The 20,773-nt window shown below is 48.0% G+C and overlaps 1 protein-coding gene and 1 long non-coding RNA gene across 15 annotated transcripts in view; one reads left to right on the top strand and one right to left on the bottom strand.

Moving 5' to 3' along the window:
* The window catches only part of LOC116991594 (transducin-like enhancer protein 3), a 69,390-nt gene extending 54,654 nt beyond the window's left edge, over positions 1–14,736 (top strand). For 8 of the 14 annotated variants that reach the window (XM_033050324.1, XM_033050322.1, XM_033050319.1 and 5 more), the window contains 9 exons: positions 380–512; positions 1,859–2,031; positions 2,146–2,222; positions 3,485–3,734; positions 5,039–5,286; positions 7,336–7,483; positions 9,643–9,793; positions 10,282–10,358; positions 12,122–12,229. In XM_033050324.1, coding sequence (XP_032906215.1) covers positions 380–512; positions 1,859–2,031; positions 2,146–2,222; positions 3,485–3,734; positions 5,039–5,286; positions 7,336–7,483; positions 9,643–9,793; positions 10,282–10,358; positions 12,122–12,229 — 1,365 coding nt within the window. Of the gene's footprint in view, positions 1–379; positions 513–1,858; positions 2,032–2,145; positions 2,223–3,484; positions 3,735–5,038; positions 5,287–7,335; positions 7,484–9,642; positions 9,794–10,281; positions 10,359–12,121 lie in introns of all 14 variants that reach the window. The other 6 variants (XM_033050320.1, XM_033050332.1, XM_033050328.1 and 3 more) reach the window with 2 other exon arrangements.
* Positions 10,029–20,098, bottom strand: LOC116991595. The gene is made up of 3 exons (XR_004416833.1): positions 20,051–20,098; positions 10,502–10,504; positions 10,029–10,039 (listed from the first exon to the last, which is right to left on the bottom strand). It is a non-coding gene; the product is annotated as an uncharacterized LOC116991595 (long non-coding RNA).
* Positions 20,099–20,773: the final 675 nt, after the last annotated feature.

Raw genomic sequence — 20,773 nt, 5'->3', positions numbered from 1 at the left:
ATGGTCACGGGCTTTAATGCGGAGAGCGTGTAGTATGACCACAATGGAGTGTTGCTCTAACATGGAGCACCCACTACGCTGGTGGTTTATTTAAGGGGGGTTATTCTTGCATTGGAGGCTGCTCAAGGTTTACCAGGGAGATTCATGGAGCAAAGGGGGTAAACAGCTGAATTTTTCTCCTTGAAATCCAACATTACACTGCAGGGATCAAAGACGGTGATCACTAGGATTAAACACCAATTCAAGTTTGTGCCTCACTCATATCTTTGTGACTGTGTGAAACCTCACGTCTGTCAGTGTAAATTGGTTTCCATCTTGTACTCTGCCCCTCGCTGCCCCTCCCTCATTTCTCGTCATCAAAGATATCTCTGTTTTACAGAACGACAAGTCGTCGACTCCTGGCCTGAAGTCAAACACTCCAACTCCACGCAACGAGGCTCCCACTGCGGGCACCAGCTCCACGCCAGGTCTGCGGCCCATCACCGGGAAACCACCCGGCATAGAGTCGCTAGGTAATTGCTCCCAGCCCTGGACGGACGACCCAACTATCCGACACACTCTTGGGTCTCAAGTGGGGTCCCGACTAGAAACGTCGCCTGTCCATTAACTCCACGGTTGCTGCCTGACCCGCTGAGTTCCTCCAGCACTTTGTATTTTGCCCAAGACTGCAGCGTGGGCAGTTGTTTGTGCCTCTTGGTCTTCGTTATTAGTTCACTGACACCCAACAAGCAACCTGGAACAATGTTCTAACTGGGGATTGTGTGAGGAAGCTCGAGCTGATGCCTGGTGTCTTCAGTGACCTGGGCTCAGTGCCGACCTCGGGTGCTGTTGATGCCGAGTCTGTTCTGTTACTGTGTGTCACTGTCAGGGTAATCTTTCGTCACGATCCAAGGGCCCGTGTATTGGTTGATTAATGATGTTGCCGTTATCTGCTCCAGAGGTAGTTTATAGCGGCCATGTTGATAAATGTGGGAGAGAATCGCTCGGAGGGGTAGAGTGAGAGGGGGGAACGGAGCCGAGGGATGAGTCCTCGCAGGATCGAATCTTTTGCCTAGAGTTATGGAGAAATTTGGGAAATATCAAAAGAGATTTTTCAATATTGATGGAATCTGGGTGGGAGGGGACGATGAAGTTCATGCAGAGATGGGGCCCTGTGGCAAGAGATCAGACATCATAGAGTGATACAGTGTGGATACAGGCCCAACTTGTCCACACCGGCCTACATGTCCCAGCTACATTAGTCTCACCTGCCCACGCTTGGACCATATCCCTCCAAACCTGTCCTAACATTATTTCAGTGAAGGGCAGAACAGGTATGAGAGGCCGAATGGCCTGTTGCTGTTCCTGCTTCTGTTTGTTAACAAGTGTCACCTGCGTCTTGGGACTATGACAGCCTTCCCTGTGACAGTCGTGGATTAAAGTCCCATTGCCAGCAGGCCCGTTCTGGTCATTTGTCTAGCGGGGGGGGGGGGCTAGTGGACTGTTGGAGGCCTTTTCTTCAGAACATTAAACTGAGATGGTGCCTGTCCCACAGGAGGATGGTGCCTGTCCCACAGGAGGATGGTGCCTGTCCCACAGGAGGATGGACTGCGGCTCTGTTTTGCAGTAGATGGAAATCACCCCCCTGTATTTCGCCCTTTTCTCCCAAGGTTTCCCCCTTCCCACCACCTGGTGCTGAGGCTTGGGAACCACTGCTTGGGCCGGTGGGGCCGGGCGTGAGAGATTTTTCTTGCGAGTTGCTGCCTGACCCGCTGAATTACTCCAGCAATTTGTGCCTGCCGTCGGTGTAAAGCAGCATCTGCCGTTCCCCCTCCTGCACGTCTCCTTTCACCCAGCCCGCTCCCTGCTTCTTTTCCAGCCCCGGCCCTCCGTGCGCCCATCTCGCTGGCCGGCTCCTACGGCCCTTTCGCCATGATGCCTCACCACGACATGAACGGTGCCCTGACCAGCCCCGGCCCGTACTCCAGCCTCCACATCTCACCGCAGATCAACGCAGCCGCCTACCGGTCCCCCATGGTGAGCTTTGGCAGTGTACGTACTTTTATACTTTCCTCCTTGCAATTTCCCCATTGAATTTGCGCGCGGCCCCTGACGAGTTGTGCCGCCTTCTGTCAACTCAACGTTGCTCTGTCTTTCTCCGACCAGGTCGGCTTTGACCCCCACTCCCACATGCGAGCGCCCGGACTCTCTGCTAGCATGGCCGCCATACCAGGAGGAAAGCCGTAAGTCTTCCCTGTTATCTGTCGTCTGTTCAAGCCCCCCCCCCCCCTCTCCCCTCCAGTGGTGCTCCAGGGGGAGGGGAGGTGCGGTCTTCCGTTTACCCTTCGTCCTTTATGCTCGGTATGGTACTGCACCCTGAAGATGACGACACTCCATTTAGTTTAGAGATACAGCACGGAAACAGGCCCTTCGGCCCACTGAGTCCGTACCGACCAGCAATCCCCGCACATTAACACTATCCGACACTGGGGACGATTTTTACATATATTTACCAAGCCAATTAACCTACAAACCTATACTTTGGAGCGTGGGAGGAAACGGAAGTTCTCGGAGAAAGCCCACGCGGTCGCGGGGAGAAGGTTCAAATTTGTACAGACAGCCCCCACAGATAGCCAGGATTGAACACTGGTCTCTGGTGCCGCAAGATCTATCGCTGTGCCACCATGCGGCCCTAGCAGAAGCTCTTTGCCCCTGCATCAGTCACGTTGAGGGTTAGGAGCTGACGGCCCAGCAGTAGAGCGAGCTCGGGGAAGGTGCACGGTGCATCAGTACATGGTTATAAAGAGCGTGCGTGGTGATGGGCGAGCCTGCGAGGGCATCCGCCTGAACAGGAGCCAAGCAAAGGACTTCTCTTCCATTCAACACCCTTGTAGTTTCCACTTCTGCCCCAACCAAAGAGAGCAGGCACAATGAAAGCCAAATTGGGGCAGTTGTGAAGCTGGTGGAGAACGCTGCCTCGTGGCTCCAGAGACCCGACTTCAGTCCTACCCTCGGGTGTTCCCTGCGTGGAGTTCGCACGCTCTCCCTGTGACTCTGTGCATGCGATTCCTCTGGGTGCTGTAAATGAGCCCAACTGGTGGGAGGAGGTCCGGGGCTGGGCTTGTGGGGGAGGAGGTTTCGGGGAAAGAATAGGGGAATGGGAACCAGCATTTGACACAGTGGGCCGAATGGCCTCGTGTCACAAGATTATGGAAGAAAATATATAAATACTTCAGTGAAAAAGTAGGAAGAAAACTTTGGGAGAGTGGGACTGATTGGATGATCCTTCAAAGAGCTGGGCTCCCATCCTCTGTGTTGCACCCCATGTCTATGGTCTATTGTACCCCATGCCTGTACCCCCTGTGTTTGTACCCTATGTCTGGTGGTTTGCTGACTTCTCCGGACTTTGGGACGACAGCTTACCCCTGGGGGTTGCTGTGGGTGTGAGTTGGTGTCTGTCGGGAACGTTCCGCGGGGTAACGTGACGGTTCTCTCTCCCTGCCAGCGCCTACTCCTTCCACGTGAGTGCCGATGGGCAGATGCAGCCGGTGCCCTTCCCGCCCGACGCCCTGATCGGTTCCGGCATCCCCCGGCACGCCCGGCAAATCAACACCCTGAACCACGGCGAGGTGGTGTGTGCCGTCACCATCAGCAACCCCACCCGGCACATGTACACCGGGGGCAAGGGCTGCGTGAAGATCTGGGACATCAGTCAGCCCGGCAGCAAGAGCCCAGTCTCCCAGCTCGACTGTCTGGTAAGTGGAGCCTCCGCCACAACACGACTTCCACATGAATGGGCTTGACTGTCATCTTTACCATGACACCGTGATCTTTGCGTGGGATCCAAGCAAATCGTTCCATCTGTACATCAGGTAGTGCGAGAGAGAGATAAATAGAAGATAGACACAATGTTGGAGTAACTCAGCGGGACAGGCAGCATCTCTGGAGAGGAGGAATGGGTGACGTTTCGGATCGAGACCCTCTTCAGACTGAGTCGGGAGAATGCAGGATCTAATGCTTGAGCTGCAGAGGAAGTGTAGTTAAAGTTTAGAAACATAGAAAATAGGTGCAGGAGTAGGCCATTCGGCCCTTCGAGCCTGCACCGCCATTCAATATGATCATGGCCCCCGATCCCTTTTGCCACAAGGGCCACATCTAACTCCCTCTTAAATATAGCCAATGAACTGGCCTCAACTACTTTCTGTAGCAGAGAATTCCACAGACTCGCCACTCCTGTGTGGGGGAAAAAAAAAAATTCTCATCTCGGAACTAAAATAATTCCCCCTTATCCTCAAACGTCATTTCACGTCATTTAAACGATTGACCTAGTTATTCTGGGTTATGTGGGTGGCCAGAAGAAATCCGACAGTGCACTGGTCATCAGGATAGTCCTGGACAAGCGTCCGTATCTGACCTTGATGCTCGCGTTCACTGAGTAGCTCTGGCAACCTCTGTCCTGGCCAGTTGAGTGTGGTGCCTCCCTCAGCATTGGACCATAGTGTCAGCCCAGCCCAGCTCGCGTGTCTGGTGTGGGTCTTGAACCCTGGACTTTAATTCTGTTTTAGTTTATTATCACATGTGTGCAGGCACTATGAAAAGCTTTTGGGTTTTTTGTTGTTGTTGCCTGCTATCCTGTCAGCAGAAAAACTATACATGATTACAATCGAGCCGTCCACAGTGCACAGATACAGGATAAAGGGAATAACATTAGGTGCAAGGTAAAGTCCAAATGCTGCTGTTGGAGTTGAGATTTTAAAAAGTGGAACGATTGTAATAAGTGCTTCCAAATCCACTTCTGGGACCAGCACACAGTGAGCGCCATCTTGGAATCATCTTGTAGACGGTGAGATACAGCATGGAAACGGGCCCTTCGGCCCACTGATTCCATGATCACCCATTCGCACTAGTTGAATGTTACCCCACTTTTCCACTCACTAAACTGGGGATAATGTAGAAGCCAATTAACCTACACACGGTGTATTGTGTTCCAGCAATGAGTTATGCTGTGACTTTGTCAAGCTTCACTTCACCACCTTGTCTCCTCCCTCCCCCGCAACAGAACCGGGATAATTACATCCGCTCCTGCAAGCTGCTTCCCGATGGCCGTACCCTGATCGTGGGAGGGGAGGCGAGCACGTTGACGATATGGGACCTGGCTTCGCCCACACCGCGGATCAAAGCCGAGCTCACGTCCTCGGCACCGGCCTGCTACGCGCTGGCCATCAGCCCTGACGCCAAGGTCTGCTTCTCCTGCTGTAGCGACGGCAACATAGCCGTGTGGGACCTGCACAACCAGACACTCGTCAGGTGAGGCTTCTCCTTGATGCGCTGAACCGTCTCTTCCATGTTCTGGAGAAGGAGAAGGAGGACTCTTCTTCCAGCTGGACAGTGGGATGCTGGTGGAATCATTGTCCTCCACCCATGGTCTAGGTTCATAAGTGATAGGAGCAGAATTAAGCCATGTGGTCCATTACGGTTGTGCCATTCAATCATGGCTGATCTGTCTCTCCCTCCTAGCCCCATTCTCCTGCCTTCTCCCCATAACCCCTGACACCCGTACTAATCAAGAATGTATCTAGCTCTGCCTTAAAAATATCCAATCACTTGGCCTCCACAACCTTCTGTGGCAATAACTTCCTCGGCTTCACCATCCTCTGATTAAAGAAATTCCTCCTCATCTCCTTCCTAAAGGAACGTCTTTTAATTCTGAGGCTATGATCTCTGGTCCTAGACTCTCCCATTAGTGGAAACATCCACTCTATCCAGGCCTTTCACTATTCGGTAATTTTCAATGAGGTCCCCCTCATCCTTCTAGACTCTAGAGGCCCAGTGCTGTCAAACGCTCATCATATGTCTAAGGGTACTCAGACCTCACAACTCGCTTCAGATGAGAATAAAACTAGCCTCGACGGTTCCTTCTGACTTAAATGATTCATAGATTTATTCATAGATTCAGAGTTATACAACTCTTCAATGCTGACCAAACTGCCTACCGAAGCTAATCCCACTCACCAACTGTGTATCTGGACGTTTCCCGCCCATGTGCCTGTCCAAATGTTTTTTTAGGTTCACAATTGTATCCACCTCACTAGAGTTTAGAAAAATGACGGGGAACCTTATTGAAATGTACAGAGTAGTGAAAGGCTTGGATAGAGTGGATGTGGAGAGGATGTTTCCACTAGTGGGAGAGTCTGGGACTAGAGGTCATAGCCTCGGAAGTAAAGGAAATTATTTCAGGGAGGTGATGAGGAGGAGTTTCTTTAGTCGGAGGGCAGTGAATCTGCGGAATTCTTTGCCACAGAAGGCTGGGAAGGCCAAGTCAGCGGATAGATTTATGGCAGATAGATTCTTGATTAGTACAGATGTCAGAGGTTATGGAAAAAAAGGCAGGGGAATGGGGTTAGGAGGGAGAGATACAGTAGATCGGCCATGTTTGAATGACGGGGTAGATTTGATGGGCCGAATGGCCTAATTCTACTCCTATCACTTATGATCTTATGACCTCTACCACCTCAAGGTATTCCACACACCCACCACCCTCTGTGAGAAATCCCACCCCTCCGATCCTCCTTGCTGATCTTAAACTTATGCCCTCACGTTTTAGACACGCTTACCCTGGGGGAGAAATGAAACTGTGACCATTTATCTTATTTATGCCTCTCGTGAATTGATAATAATTTCTCTCCGTCGCCTCGGCTCCAGGGAAATCCATCTCAGCCAGTCCAATATCTCCTTACACCCCGAGCCGTCACATCCAGACTATGCTCATGGATCTTTTCTACACCTTTTCTCGCTCATTCTTTAATTTTATATAATTTCAGCTTTCTTAATTCCAAGGAAGAGTCATTGAACCAAGACCGCGAATGATTTCTCTTTCCACAGATGCTGCTTGACTGCCTGAGATCTTCCTGCATGTCCGCATCTCTTTCAGATTGCAGCACCTGCAGTTTGATTTTCTTTTCCCTTGTTCCCCTTTAAACTTGTGTCTGCTTCAAACTTTACTGAGCATTCTGAAGTGAGACAGAAACAATGTCTATCTGCTTCCTGGTTACCTGCATGAGGATGTTTTAATGTTGAGCTAACTCAGTAAACAGTTACATCGCATAGCTGTTTGGTCTCATAGATTCTCCTCAATTGATGCCCGGTTGTACAGGGCCTTCACTGATTTCTCCGGCACCTGCTTTAATCCGGACACAATTATGAAAGCACACTTGAAATTCCCCCGCAGAAGTCCGCCCAAAAAATGTAGCGCCTAGACGGGGTGAGGTGGCCGATCTCGCCCTCGTCGGGACTTCAGCGGCCGAAAGTGACACTAACAGCTCACTTGAACAAGAAATGTCTTGCGATTTTCTCCAGGCAGTTCCAAGGGCACACGGATGGTGCAAGTTGTATAGACATCTCTCACGATGGCACCAAACTATGGACAGGGGGCTTGGACAACACTGTGAGATCCTGGGACCTGCGAGAAGGAAGACAACTCCAGCAACATGACTTCACCTCACAGGTGGGTGATTGCGTGGGCAGAAAGGGCACCAAAACTGCCCTGGTCTTTGGCCATGCTCGGCGTGCTCTGGCCATTTCAGTGCTTGAATTTTACACCTGATGGTGGGATTGGCTTTACTCGATCTTGGAGATCACTGCCACTTATCTGAATTGTCTCTTGACTTGTATTCCTACTGAAACTGTAATAACCTGCTCACTCACCCCCGATTACACTTGGGTCAGAGTATACAAGTGAAAAAACATCTTGGGAGTGAACAGGTTAAATATTAGTTAACAAGCACAAAAAAAAATCAGAGAATGGTGGAAATCTGAAATAAGAACATTAAATTCTGGAAAAATTCAGCCATGGAGGGAGAAAGAGTTATTAACGTTCTCGGTGGCTGTCCTTCATCAGAGTAGGGACCTGTTTAATGATGAAAAGTTGTGAAGCTGAAACATTAACTTTGTTTCTCATCCCATTGTTGCTTCCGGACCTGCTGAGTGTTTCCAGCATGTTCTAGCTTTTAGCTTTTAGTTTCCATGGAATATATAACTAGATCCCTGGTCAGGTTGGCCCCACAGGTACTGCCTTCCACGTTGCCCTGTTGATGACTTGTACGCCACTAGTCTCCTTTTAAAATCAATAGGAAGAGAAAGGAACAGAGTGGTGTGGGGATAGGGTTGGGAGAATGAGGATCAGATGTTTAGTATAGAGATACAGTGCGGAAACAGGCCTTTCGACCTGGCCCCAGAGAAAACACTGATCGACACACACTAGGGACAATTTACACCGATACCATGCCAATTAACCTACAAACCCATTTGTCTCTGGAGTGCGGGAGGCAACCAGAGATCCCGGAGAAAACACATGCAGGGTTACAGGGAGAACATACAGACAAGTAGTCAGGATGCTGCAAATGTGAAATAAATGCTGGCAGTGGTTAGCAGGTCAAGCAGCATCTGTGGAGAGAGAGAAACAGTTGGTTTGATCTTTCACCGAAGCTTTGCATGGTTGGAGGTGAAAATGTTTCTGACAACTTTCAGGTGAGAGGGACAAAGTTTAAACAAGATTACAGGTTATGGGAAGAAGGCAGGAGAATGGGGTTACGAGGGAGAGATCGATCAGCCATGATTGAATGGTGGTGTAGACTTGATGGGCTGAATGGCCTAATTCTACTTATGACATGTACAAGGCAAGTTTTTTTTTAATTAGAGGGCAGTGGGTGCCTGGCTGGTGCTGCTGGGGGTGGTGGTTGTTGAAGCAGATACATTAAAAAATATTTGTATGGATGTGCAGAGAATGCAGGAATATAGATTATATGCAGGTAGATAAGTGATGGTCTTGGCATCATGTTTGCCGCAGACATTGCAGGGTGAAGAACCTGTTCTTATCAAGTTCAAGTTCAAGTGAGTTTATTGTCACGTGTCCCTGTTAGGACAATGATATTCTTGCTTTGCTTCAGCACACAGAACAGAGTAGGCATTTACTACAAAACAGATCAATGTGTCCATATAACCATAATATAAATATATACACACATGAATAAATAAACTGATAAAGTGCAAATAACAGATAATGGGTTATTAATAATTTGAGTTTTGTCCGAGCCATGTTTAATAGCCTGATGTCTGTGGGGAAGTAGCTATTCCTGAACCTGGTTGTTACAGTCTTCAGGCTCCTGTACCTTCTACCTGAAGGTAGCAGGGAGATGAGTGTGTGGCCAGGATGGTGTGGGTCTTTGATGATACCGCCAGCCTTTTTGAGGCAGCGACTGCGATAAATCCCCTCGATGGAAGGAAGGTCAGAGCCGATGATGGACTGGGCAGTGTTTAATATAATGTTTATGTTCTATGTTAAGATGCTGAAACTGGCTTTAGTTCTTCCCTCTCTTTCTGCATCTTAAACCCAGTCTATCCTCAATTGTTTTAATTCCAATGAAGGTCAGTGTTTCACCTAACACTCATTTCCTTCTCTAAGGATGCTACCTTATCTACTGAGTACATAATGCAATTCATCCTTCAATTTCATCGCTTTAGAAATGAATCCTGGTGATTTACTTGCTGGTGTTGATGGTATTATTAACGTGTGTGTGTGTGTGTGTGTGAGTTCTCCACTGAGAGGGGAGGCCACCACTGACTTGCTTATTCCACCGCTGACTTGCTGCTTCCCCTCTGGTCCAGATCTTCTCGCTGGGTTATTGCCCCACTGGGGAGTGGTTAGCAGTGGGAATGGAGAGCAGCAACGTTGAAGTCTTGCATCACACTAAACCGGACAAGTATCAGCTGCACTTGCACGAGAGCTGTGTCCTGTCGCTCAAGTTTGCCTCCTGCGGTAAGTGTAGCTACGTTCCTCCTTCAATGCCAATTAAAAGTGACATGCGTTGAATGTTTGCATGGAACCTGTTTTAAATTTATGACTTGAGTTGCAGCTTTACTGTGTAATGAACGACATTTAGACATGGCGGAAGAGGCCTGCTGACGGTGCAGTGGAGACGGGAGTGGCTGTAACAATATAAATGAGAGCAGCCTGAGGAACCCAGTGGGTCAGGCAGCATCGTTTCGCATTGAGACCCTTCATCTAGCCCTGGCCGCTGAGTTCCTCCAGCCGTTCTCCTTTCTGTTTGCGACACAGCACGAGCTGCCTGGGTCCGTGACTGAGGTTGCACCTCCTGAGGGAACAGTCTCCTGCCCTGTGCAGTGGCCTCGGTTATTGGAGGTCACGTACCAGATAAAGGAAGTGCAACTGTGAACATTGTTGTACTGATAACAAACTGACTTATTTGCTTATTGGTTTGAATTTGGTTGTATGTTTTGTATTAGGCAAGTGGTTTGTCAGCACTGGGAAGGACAACCTGCTGAATGCCTGGAGGACGCCCTATGGTGCCAGCATCTTCCAGGTAAGAAGCTTCACTTGTCAAAGCTCTCCAGTCTAGTCGAGGTATACAGTGTGGAAACGGGGGGCCCTACAGCCCGCCAAATCCGTGCTGACCAGCGATCCCCATACACCAGTGCAATACGACCCAGGCGAGGGACAATTTACAATCTTTACTGAAGCCAATTAACCTACAAACCTGTACGTCTTTGGAATGTGAGAGGAAACTGGAGCACCCGGAGAAAACCCAAGTGGTCACAGGGAGAACGTACAAACTCCGTATAGACAGCACCTATAGTCAGGATTGAACCGGGGTCTCTGGCGCTGTGACGCAGCAACTCTACTGCTGCCACTGTGCAGTCCCTCACGATCATGAATCTTCTCCACCAAGTAAAACTTGTCGCCATTTTGAGTTTGAATAATTGCTCTAATCGGTCCCGACAGCAAATCCCCATGTACTCTCCATGATACACCCCATCGCAGCAAATCCCCATGTTCTCTCCATGATACACCCCATTGCAGCAAATCCCCATGTTCTCTCCATGATACACCCCATCGCAGCAAATCCCCGTGTTCTCTCCATGATACACCCCATTGCAGCAAATCCCCGTGTTCTCTCCATGATACACCCCATCGCAGCAAATCCCCATGTTCTCTCCATGATACACCCCATCGCAGCAAATCCCCGTGTTCTCTCCATGATACACCCCATTGCAGCAAATCCCCGTGTTCTCTCCATGATACACCCCATCGCAGCAAATCCCCATGTTCTCTCCATGATACACCCCATTGCAGCAAATCCCCGTGTTCTCTCCATGATACACCCCATCGCAGCAAATCCCCATGTTCTCTCCATGATACACCCCATTGCAGCAAATCCCCGTGTTCTCTCCATGATACACCCCATTGCAGCAAATCCCCGTGTTCTCTCCATGATACACCCCATTGCAGCAAATCCCCATGTACTCTCCATGATGCACCCCATCGCAGCAAATCCCCATGTACTCTCCATGATCTCATGATGCACCCCATCGCAGCAAATCCCCATGTACTCTCCATGATACACCCCATCGCAGCAAATCCCCGTGTTCTCTCCATGATACACCCCATCGCAGCAAATCCCCATGTTCTCTCCATGATACACCCCATCGCAGCAAATCCCCATGTTCTCTCCATGATACACCCCATCGCAGCAAATCCCCATGTTCTCTCCATGATACACCCCATTGCAGCAAATCCCCATGTTCTCTCCATGATACACCCCATCGCAGCCACCCTGTGTCAGTGGAGGGAGTTTATCTCAAATCGAGGATCTGGGCTTCTAAAGCAGCTCTACTTCCAATCAGAATCCCTGTTCCTCCATTTGAAATGAACACATTCCACATCTCAAGCAAACGTGTCCAGTTGAACCTCAGCGTTGTCCCTCGAGTGTAGGATAGTGCTAGTGTACGGGGTCATCACTGGATGGTACGGACTCAGTGGGCGAAGGGCCTGTTTCCGACTATCTCTAGTCTTAAAATCTACACCTCCCCATAATTTGATAGCTTTCCATCAATGTTAACCTCAATCTTATCTAAAACAATGCACTTCATAGAATATAGAACAAAACAGCGTAGGAGTAGGCCCTTTGGCCCACAACGTCTGTACTCAACATAATGCCGATATAAAAGAACCCATTTGCCTACATGTGGTCTGCATCTCTCCATTCTCTGCCTGTTCAAGTACCTGTCCAAATGCCTCCTAAATGTTGCTACCATGTTTATATTTCTCGCTTTCTTCCTTCTCCAGTCAAAGGAATCGTCGTCTGTGTTAAGCTGTGATATCTCGACTGATGACAAGTATATCGTCACTGGGTCCGGTGACAAGAAAGCGACAGTCTACGAGGTCATCTACTGAGGCGAGAGAAACCACAGTGGCACTTTAGACTGCAGCATTCAGGAATGGCTCAAAGTACAGCTTTTATACCGAGAAGGAATCCATTGTACGTTACAGTCAACCTAACGAGAACTGGTTTACGAAAGACTGTCTGGGATATTCGAGGCTTGCTTTAAGCCTGAGAGTTGACGGCTCTCCTTGCAGCTCTGCGGAAGGCTTGAGGTTGTGCCCTGTTTGAATCGGAGATGTTTGAGATTTGTCGATGGCCTGACCGGGCTTCCTTCCTCTGAACCTTTCCATGGTGGCCCTGGAGGATGAGTGGCCTGGAATGTACGTGTGGATGTTGGGGACTCCCAGCGTGAAGCGGTGCTTCGCTCGTGAGCCCGTTACAACTGTGCTGTAAATATTGGGTGAAGCTGGGGTTCTGCCCAGTTGTTTTTGGGGTGTTTCTGCATCGTGCCCAGAGACCACGGCACCAGTTTTTCAGGGTGCGCAACCCACGGGTGATGGAACAGTCTCCCAGGAAGATAAAAACGAGGTTCTGAAATGAGAAGAGAACTTGCTGGTTTGGGAGAGGATGGGGGGTAAGTGACTGGGAAGATGGGTCAGTGATGGCCTTAACAGAATTACACGTTCCTACCTATGGACATGGCATCTCCAACCTTGCTTCAAGGCTGCCTTTCTCGTGCGGGAACTGTGAAGCAAGCTGGAGACACTGCTCAGGGAGTCTGCGGAACAGATTTGGGTGTTTTCTTTTCATTTTACCTCCGTGTGCACATCGAACCAGAAGGGAAGCCGACGTTTGTTGGAGCTGCTGATGGAGAATTTGGACTTTTTCAGAAGAGATTTATTTTTTAACAATTCCCCGCTCCCTCTGTCCACAATGAGTTTCTCGTTTTCAAATGATTGGATTGGTCTCAGTTCAGCTGTAGTCTGATCTGTTTTATGTGTATATATGTTCAAATCCAAGATAGCTAATGGTGCAGTGTTCCTGCAGAGAAAAGTCTTGATTTATTTTTACTTTTTAACATTTCAGCTGTAAGAGAAAAGTACATAATAATAATAATAATAGTGTCTTACAAAATATCACTGTCTTGTTTCCCCTTCTCTACATTTGGCTGCTGGCTGCATTCATTAAGTCCAGTCTATTGTTTCAAGAAGCAGTGAGGATTGGGCCTGGGGGAGCTGTTATTAATGATCCCACTACTCAGAATTGGGCACCCATTGTTCAATTTGCCCTCCACTTTGTACTGTTGTTTTACCCCTCCAGTTGCCCTTTCCCTTCATCTGATCCTCCAATCTCCCTTGTTCCCCTTCCCTTAGCAGTTGGAGTTTTTAAACTCTTTATAAGATTGGATTGGGAAGGATTAAACCCTGAGGGAGCTTGACAGAGTGGGATTATTCCCAATTTGGGGGGGGGGGGGGAGAACTACCACACAAGGGGCCTCGATATACAACCAAGGAGTTTATCTATTTATTACAGAGATGAAGCAAGCCTTTTTGCAACTCTCGGCCTCAAGAGCGTCGGAGAGTCTTTGCAATGGAGGCAAAATGATTGTCGATGAGCGAGATCAGGTGGGCGTGTAGAGCCGAGCTTGCCGTCAGATCAGCCAGGATCTCATTGAAAGGGAGAGCAGGCATAGAGTTTGAATGCTCGCCCCATTCACTGAGGAGAGCGAGCCTTTCCCCGCACAATGTTTGAGACTGCTCTCAGGCTTCTTATAAACCTAATGGGGGGACAGCGCAGGCCATTCGGCCCGAGAGCCTTTCTGCTGTTCCAGAGGCTTGTGGCTGAAGTATGGGGTGGCATCACGGGCACACACTTGGTACTTCACTAAGGTTTGGTGTTGAACCCTACATGATCTGCACGGGGCTCACCCTGAACCACAGAGGACACTTGTAAAGATGGGCGCCTCACTCTGTCTGGGCACTCTCCCTGCATGTGGCTGTGATGTTAAAACCAGGCTGAGCGGGGATGGAAGGGCGGCAATTGTTTGGGCCAAAGTTGGATGTGTTGAGGGTTAGTTTCTCCCCAGGCCTCACTTGTTCACCCCTTCACCTATTGGCAGCCAATTCAGACATGGTCCTCTGGAATTTTGCTTCAGCCCAATCGAGTTCACTTCCCTGCTCCCAGTCTGGGCAAACCACCCCTGTGATGGTTCGAACTTGCTCAGTGTGTCTACAACTTGACTTCCCAATGACATTCTAGCCACAAATCACCTCCCCTGGTGGAATTTAAAACAATTTTGGAATAAATCTTTTTTTTTTTTTTTTTTTTTTTTTTTTTTTTTTTTTTTTTAATTGTGTCCGGATTATCTCTTTATGAAAAGTAAATTCTCAATGGAGCTGAAATGTACATGACTCAAGACTCTGATACCGAACTTGTTCAGAAACCACTTGTTGGGTCATGGGGGTTTCTGCCCTTGAGATCTCTTGACACCAGATTTGTAGCAAAGTAACTTTGTGATCACTGAAGAAGATGTACAGTTGTTAATAATTCAATAAAAGGTTTTTTTTAAAACACTGTATTTAGAGCGCCACAACTTTTGTGTTCTCCTCCTGCAGTTTGGCTTTTGTTCCAACTTCTGGTCTTTGCTCCAAATCCCAGCATCTGCTGTCTCTGCGATCACCCTGTTGTTGGTACACAAAAATGCAGGAGAAACTCAGCGGGTGCAGCAGCATCTATGGAGCGAAGGAAATAGGCAACGTTTCGTCCCGAAACGTTGCCTATTTTCCTTCGCTCCATAGATGCTGCTGCACCCGCTGAGTTTCTCCAGCATTTTTGTGTACCTTCGATTTTCCAGCATCTGCAGTTCCTTATTTAACAACATCCTGTTGTCGGTACGGAGGGGCAGTGGTCGAGTTGCTGCCTCACAGCGCCAGAGACCCGGGTTTGACCCTGACTAAGGGTGCTGAATGTATGGAGTCGGTACGTTCTCCCCGTGACCTGCGTGGCTTTTCTCCGGGATCTCCGGTTTCCTCCCACACTCCAAATACATACAGGTTTGTAGGTTAATTGGCTTGGTAAAATTGCAAATTATCCGTAATGTGTGTTTGATAGAGTTGGTGTGCGGGGATTGCTGGTCGGCGCGGACTCGGTGGGCTGAAGGGCCTGTTTCCACGCTATATCTTTCAACTAAACTAAATTAATATGCTGGGACCTGGTAGGATCGGAGTCGATGCTGCCTGATGATGAAGTGTTTCAAGCTGGATGTGTCAGCTGTAATTCTCCCATTTGCTCCAGTGTCACTTGAAACCTCTCCAACGTGTTAATCTTGCACAACCATTCTGGACATCTTGCACATTGTGCTGGTACCAGCCAACACTTGAAATGGGGTGTCAGATTCTTTTCCACATTGATGGATGAAACAAAATGAGTACTGCATTTCAAACAATAAATGGATTTAATTTATGTGGTGGCTTTCCAACTCCTGACATCTAAGTACTTCTGAGGCCTTGTTGAGGCAGGAAACAGCAGCCAATTTGCAACTAGCAAGATCCCGCAGCCAGCTGCGTGTTGTGGGCCATTTACACCTGTTTTTGGTGCTGCTTAAAAGATATAAGCCATGGCACATGACATGAGCCTTATCAGCTCAGCGGAATGGCACTCAAACCGGGTCTGTACAGAACACACCTGCAGTTCCTTCTTAAACACATTCCCTGATTTGATTCCCGGAATTATTTTAGAATATCAGATAAAGGAACTTTTAATGGGAATGAATGTTGTGAAATTTACTCTGGATTTGAGTCGTGTGAGTGCTGATGTTGGGGATTCCGTGTACATTTGACTCCTAGTGTACCTGCTGAGAAATGTAAATACATTGGTGCAGCGGCAGAGGTGCTGCCTTGCAACGCCTGACACCCGGGTTCGATCCTGACTACGGGTGCTCACACTATGGAGGTTCTACATTCACCCCGTGACTGTGTGGGTTTCCCCCAGGTGCTCCGGTTTCCTCCCACCCTCCAAAGGCGTACAAGCTTGTAGGTTAATTGTCTTTGGTAAAGATTGTAAATTGTGGCTAGTGTGCAGGATAGGGCTAGTGAACGGGGATCATTGGTCGGCATGTACTCGGTGGGCCGAAGGGCCTGTTTCTGCATTATATCTCTCAACTAAAGCAGGACTTTAAAAAAAAAAACATTAATGACGTGCCTCTGGAACGTCCAGTGTTGTAAAAACCCACCTGGTTCACTGTCAGGAAGGTATCTGCCGTCCTTACCCAGTCCGACTTGTATGTGTGAGTCCAGGCCCATCAGTGTGTATCAGAAAGCCCTTGGCTTCAGTGGGCTGTTGGAAGCATGCGAAAGGTTAGAGCTACAACTACCACATCCAGGATGCGATTTTTAAAATGTTGTGTTCTGTAAAGAAATAGCAGAACGTATAAACCAACCCTCAGTTTTATGGCCAATTCCTGACGGTGAACCTCATTATATCTCTCGTGATTAGAAGTGCCATGTTTGGAATATTCTTCAGCTGAATTTACAGGCAGCCCTAATCGGTCTCTGGGACCACTCCCTGTCAGAATGAACGAGATACCCAACATACTCCTATGGAAACTATCTTAAACACACTCTCGATGCTGTCTCCTGATTTGTTTTACATTATTTATTGATTTAAACTTACTTCCAACCTTTCTGTTCCTTCTGTAAAAAGGCCTTGTAGGCAAGTGGCAGTTTCCACAGTATTTGTGGAATGCAGGGGCATGTAATGAGCTTGAAGCAGCAGGGAGTTGGCATATCCGAGACATTTCCCCAGCAAAGACATATGTAATGTCCTACAGGCTTGCTCGCGATAAATTGAATGCGACAAAGCCTGCATCTGGCGCGGATTGTGGAGAGCCCTGAGCTGGTGTTCAGGAAATTATTCAGACTCAAATATTTTTTAAAGAGTCCTCTGCAAATGTGTGCAAGTGGCCTACCTCTAACACCACTGAACATCCCACAATATATATCATGATATATCAGCATGTTCCATGAAAGGGCCTGTCTGTGTTTAGAGTTGCGGGTTAGTTTGAGTGTGTGCATTCTGAATCGGTGTAAACAGCTGTCAGAAAACCTCTTATCACCCCTTGCACCAAGCCCGAAGCTCCAGGGCCACTGAAATACTGCTAGTCTGAACATTGTTGAAACAGAAGAGTGCAGCACAACACCAGGCCCTTCAGCCCAAAATGTAGGGAATGCAATCACCTATTCACACATAGCAAGCACCCATCAACAGTGAGGAGATTATGACCCAAACAAGCAGTTTTTATATCGTTGAGTATAAATTGTGTTTATAATGTTAATAACAGTTGGCAGGGGATCTGGGACACTTCATTTATCTTGATTAAAAACCATCTGAGCAGGGGCCTCCCTAAATTAAGGAATGCCTCACTCATGAAATCTGATACAATGCAAATTCTCCAAAACATTTTTGAAACATTTATCAAGTTAGTGGTAGGAATATATTTTGCGCTATACATTAATGATACGGGGTATATTCTAATAGTTTACTTATGGGCCGTAATTGGATGAATATTTGATAAAATTGAAGAATTAGTAAGTGTATGTGCAGCAAAACCATACGGATTACTGTAGAAAACCAACCTTTCGGACTTGCTGGGAAATCAATGTATGGATCGTTCTCAGTAAGAATTCTGAAGAAGGGTCCCGGCCCAACACGTCACCTATCCATGTTACACCAGAGATGCTGCCTGACCCGCTGGGTTACTCCAGCACTTTGTGTCCACTCGGCAACAGAACCGTTGCAAAACCTGTGGGTTGCCTATATTGAGGTGCTTTGGAAACAAGCATAGAGAAGGAGAAATGTTTAAGAAGGAACTGCAGATGCTGGAACAATCGAAGGGAAGTAAAAATGCTGGAGAAGGGTCTCGACCCGAAACGTCACCTATTCCTTCGCTCCATAGATGCTGCCTCACCCGCTGAGTTTCACCAGCATTTTTATCTAACATAGAGAAGGAGAATTTTGTCTGTCCAGAGGCGTGGAGATGGTGGCTCTTGCTAGAAACGGGTTGTGAGGGATGATGGAGAGAGGGGGGAAAAAACCTCTGGAGACTCCAGGCCTCTGGCAGGTGGCAATGAAGGAGAAAACAATGTTGGAAGCTGCAGCAGTAAAGTGTGGTGGCTCGAGGCTGCCTGCCTGCCTTCCCATTGCATCTTGATCCCATTACCAGCTACAAATTAGAACCAGGCCTTTTGGGCTGAAGTTAGAAAACACATCCCCATACAAAGAGTGCTGAAAGGTTGAACCTCTAAACGGAGGTTGAGTTTAAAACACTGGGTGAGAGATTCCATTAACTACATTTGTTGGGGGAGTCTGACAAAGGGCAGGGTTGTGGGGTTACGTCACAAAGCAGAGGACATGGCTCAAGTGGTCCAGTAGCCTCCTGCTCCCATATTCTCATATGACCGAGGCCATTCAGCCCATCATCTTTGCCAGCTTTCTGTACACGTGTACTATTCCCCGCTTGATTCACCTGTATGATTAGTAAGTTTGCCAATAACATGAAAAAAAATTGCTATCATAGAAGCTTACCATGATTACACAAAATGCTGGAGTAGCTCAACAGGTCTCTGGAGATGTGGTCTGACCTGCTGAGTTACTCCAGCAGTTTGTGTCTATCTTTGGTGCAAACCAGCTTCTGCAGTTCCTTCCTACACGCACCAAGAATTGCCGTTGGGTAAGAGGGCATCGGAATGGCAAATGGAGTTTAATTCAGACAAATACAAGGTGTTGAGTTTTGGAAAGTCGGACCAGGGTAGGAAGAGTACAACAGTATTGCATTCCTGCAGTCCTATACATTTTTCACTTAACTCTCTGGAACGGGGCTAGATCTTGTGATTATCTGGCTCGCGGACAAGAGTGCTATTCAACAAGCCATCGTCAACATCGTGATGGAAATATAATGAAGATCTATGGAAAGATTAACGGGAAACATACTTGGCTGATTTGTCATGTTGCTCAGTAAATCCTGGCATTATCTGGTCTCCGTTCTTGCCAAGCGTTGATGGCTGTTGTAACTCTCTGTCCCAGGGAATTGGGTGGATCCTTTCTCTGGTTTCCCCTCAACTGTACTGACAATGATCTGGAGAGAACAGTACAGTATGTGTAGGAAAGAACTGCAGACGCTGGTTTATATCGAAGGTAGACACTAACTCAGTGGGACAGGCAGCATCTCTGGACAGAAGGAATGGGAGATGTTTCGGGTTAAGACATTTCAGGTCCTAAGAAGGGTCTTGACCCAAAACGTCACCCATTCCTTCTCTCCAGAGATGCTGCCCGTCCCGCTGAGTTACTCCAGCATTCTGTGTCCACCATAGAAAAGTACAGCACAGCAACAAGATGCCCAGTTCAACTGATCTCATCTGCCTGTACACGATGCCTCTATGCCCTGCACTTCCATATACTAGACATGTACCTGTCCAAATGTCTTTCAAATGTTGAATTGTTCAGAAGGCTGTGGAGGCCAAGTCGATGGATATTTATAAGGCAGAAATAGATAAGATAGATTCTTGGTTAGTTTGGGGGTTATGGGGACAAGGGAGAATGGGGTTAGGAGGGAGACATAGATCAGCCATGATTGAATGGTGTGGTTGGCTTGATGGGCCGAAATGGCCTAATTCTGCTCCTATCACTTCTGAACTTATGTTGTAATTGAACCCACCTCTACAACTTCCTCTAACAGCTCGTCCCATATACCTACCACCTTTTGTGTATAAAAAATTGCCCCTCTGGTACCTATTAAATCTTTCCCCCTCACCCTAAACCAATGCCCTCTAGATTTTGACCGCCCGGCCCTCGGGGAAATAACGAACCGTTCACCTTCATTAACACCCCTCCAGGACTTTGTATACTTCTATATGGTCTCCCCTCAGCCCCCTACACTCCAGGGGGGAAAAGTTGCAGCCTATCCAGCCTCCGCTTATAATTCAAGCCCACCAGCTCTGGCAACATCCTCGTGAATCTTTTCTGCACACGTTCCAACTTAATGATGTCCATCTAGAGAGTACTGTGACCAGAACTGCACACAATATTCCAGGTGCGGTCTCACCAATGTCCTGTACAGCTGTAACATGACGTCCTATCTCTTGTAGTCAGAACCTCGTTCGATGAAGCCAAGCATGACGTATGCCTTCTTCACCACTGTGTCTACATGTGTACTTTATGTACTTATACCTCTAGGTCTCTCTCTTCTACAAAACTCCACAGGGCCCTGGCATTTACAGTGCAAATCCTGCCCTGGGTTAACTTTCCAAATTGTAACATTTTGCACTAGTCTGAGCTCCTCTAGTTTAATTTGCCTCTCTTCATTTTCCCTTCGCTTGGAATGCACAGGGCTTTTTCCGTGTTAAATTTCATCGAGGAGTTACACAGTGTAGCTGTGAATCTTTTACTTCCATCGAGACTGCCTGATTGAGCCTTGCTTAATGTCCAACCCACACTGCTTTACACCTGCTCTGTAAATCCCAAAATATCCTGTTGACCACATGGTGCTTACGAGCTGAACTCTCCTGAGGATCCAAATGCCTTCCAGCTTTAGACACCCTTATCATGGAAAACAGACGTTG

Source organism: Amblyraja radiata, chromosome 34, assembly GCF_010909765.2.
Source record: "Amblyraja radiata isolate CabotCenter1 chromosome 34, sAmbRad1.1.pri, whole genome shotgun sequence".
Lineage (NCBI taxonomy): Eukaryota > Metazoa > Chordata > Chondrichthyes > Rajiformes > Rajidae > Amblyraja > Amblyraja radiata.
The sequence above is the reverse complement of the archived record's forward strand: the minus strand, read 5'-3'. Positions and strand labels throughout refer to the sequence as shown.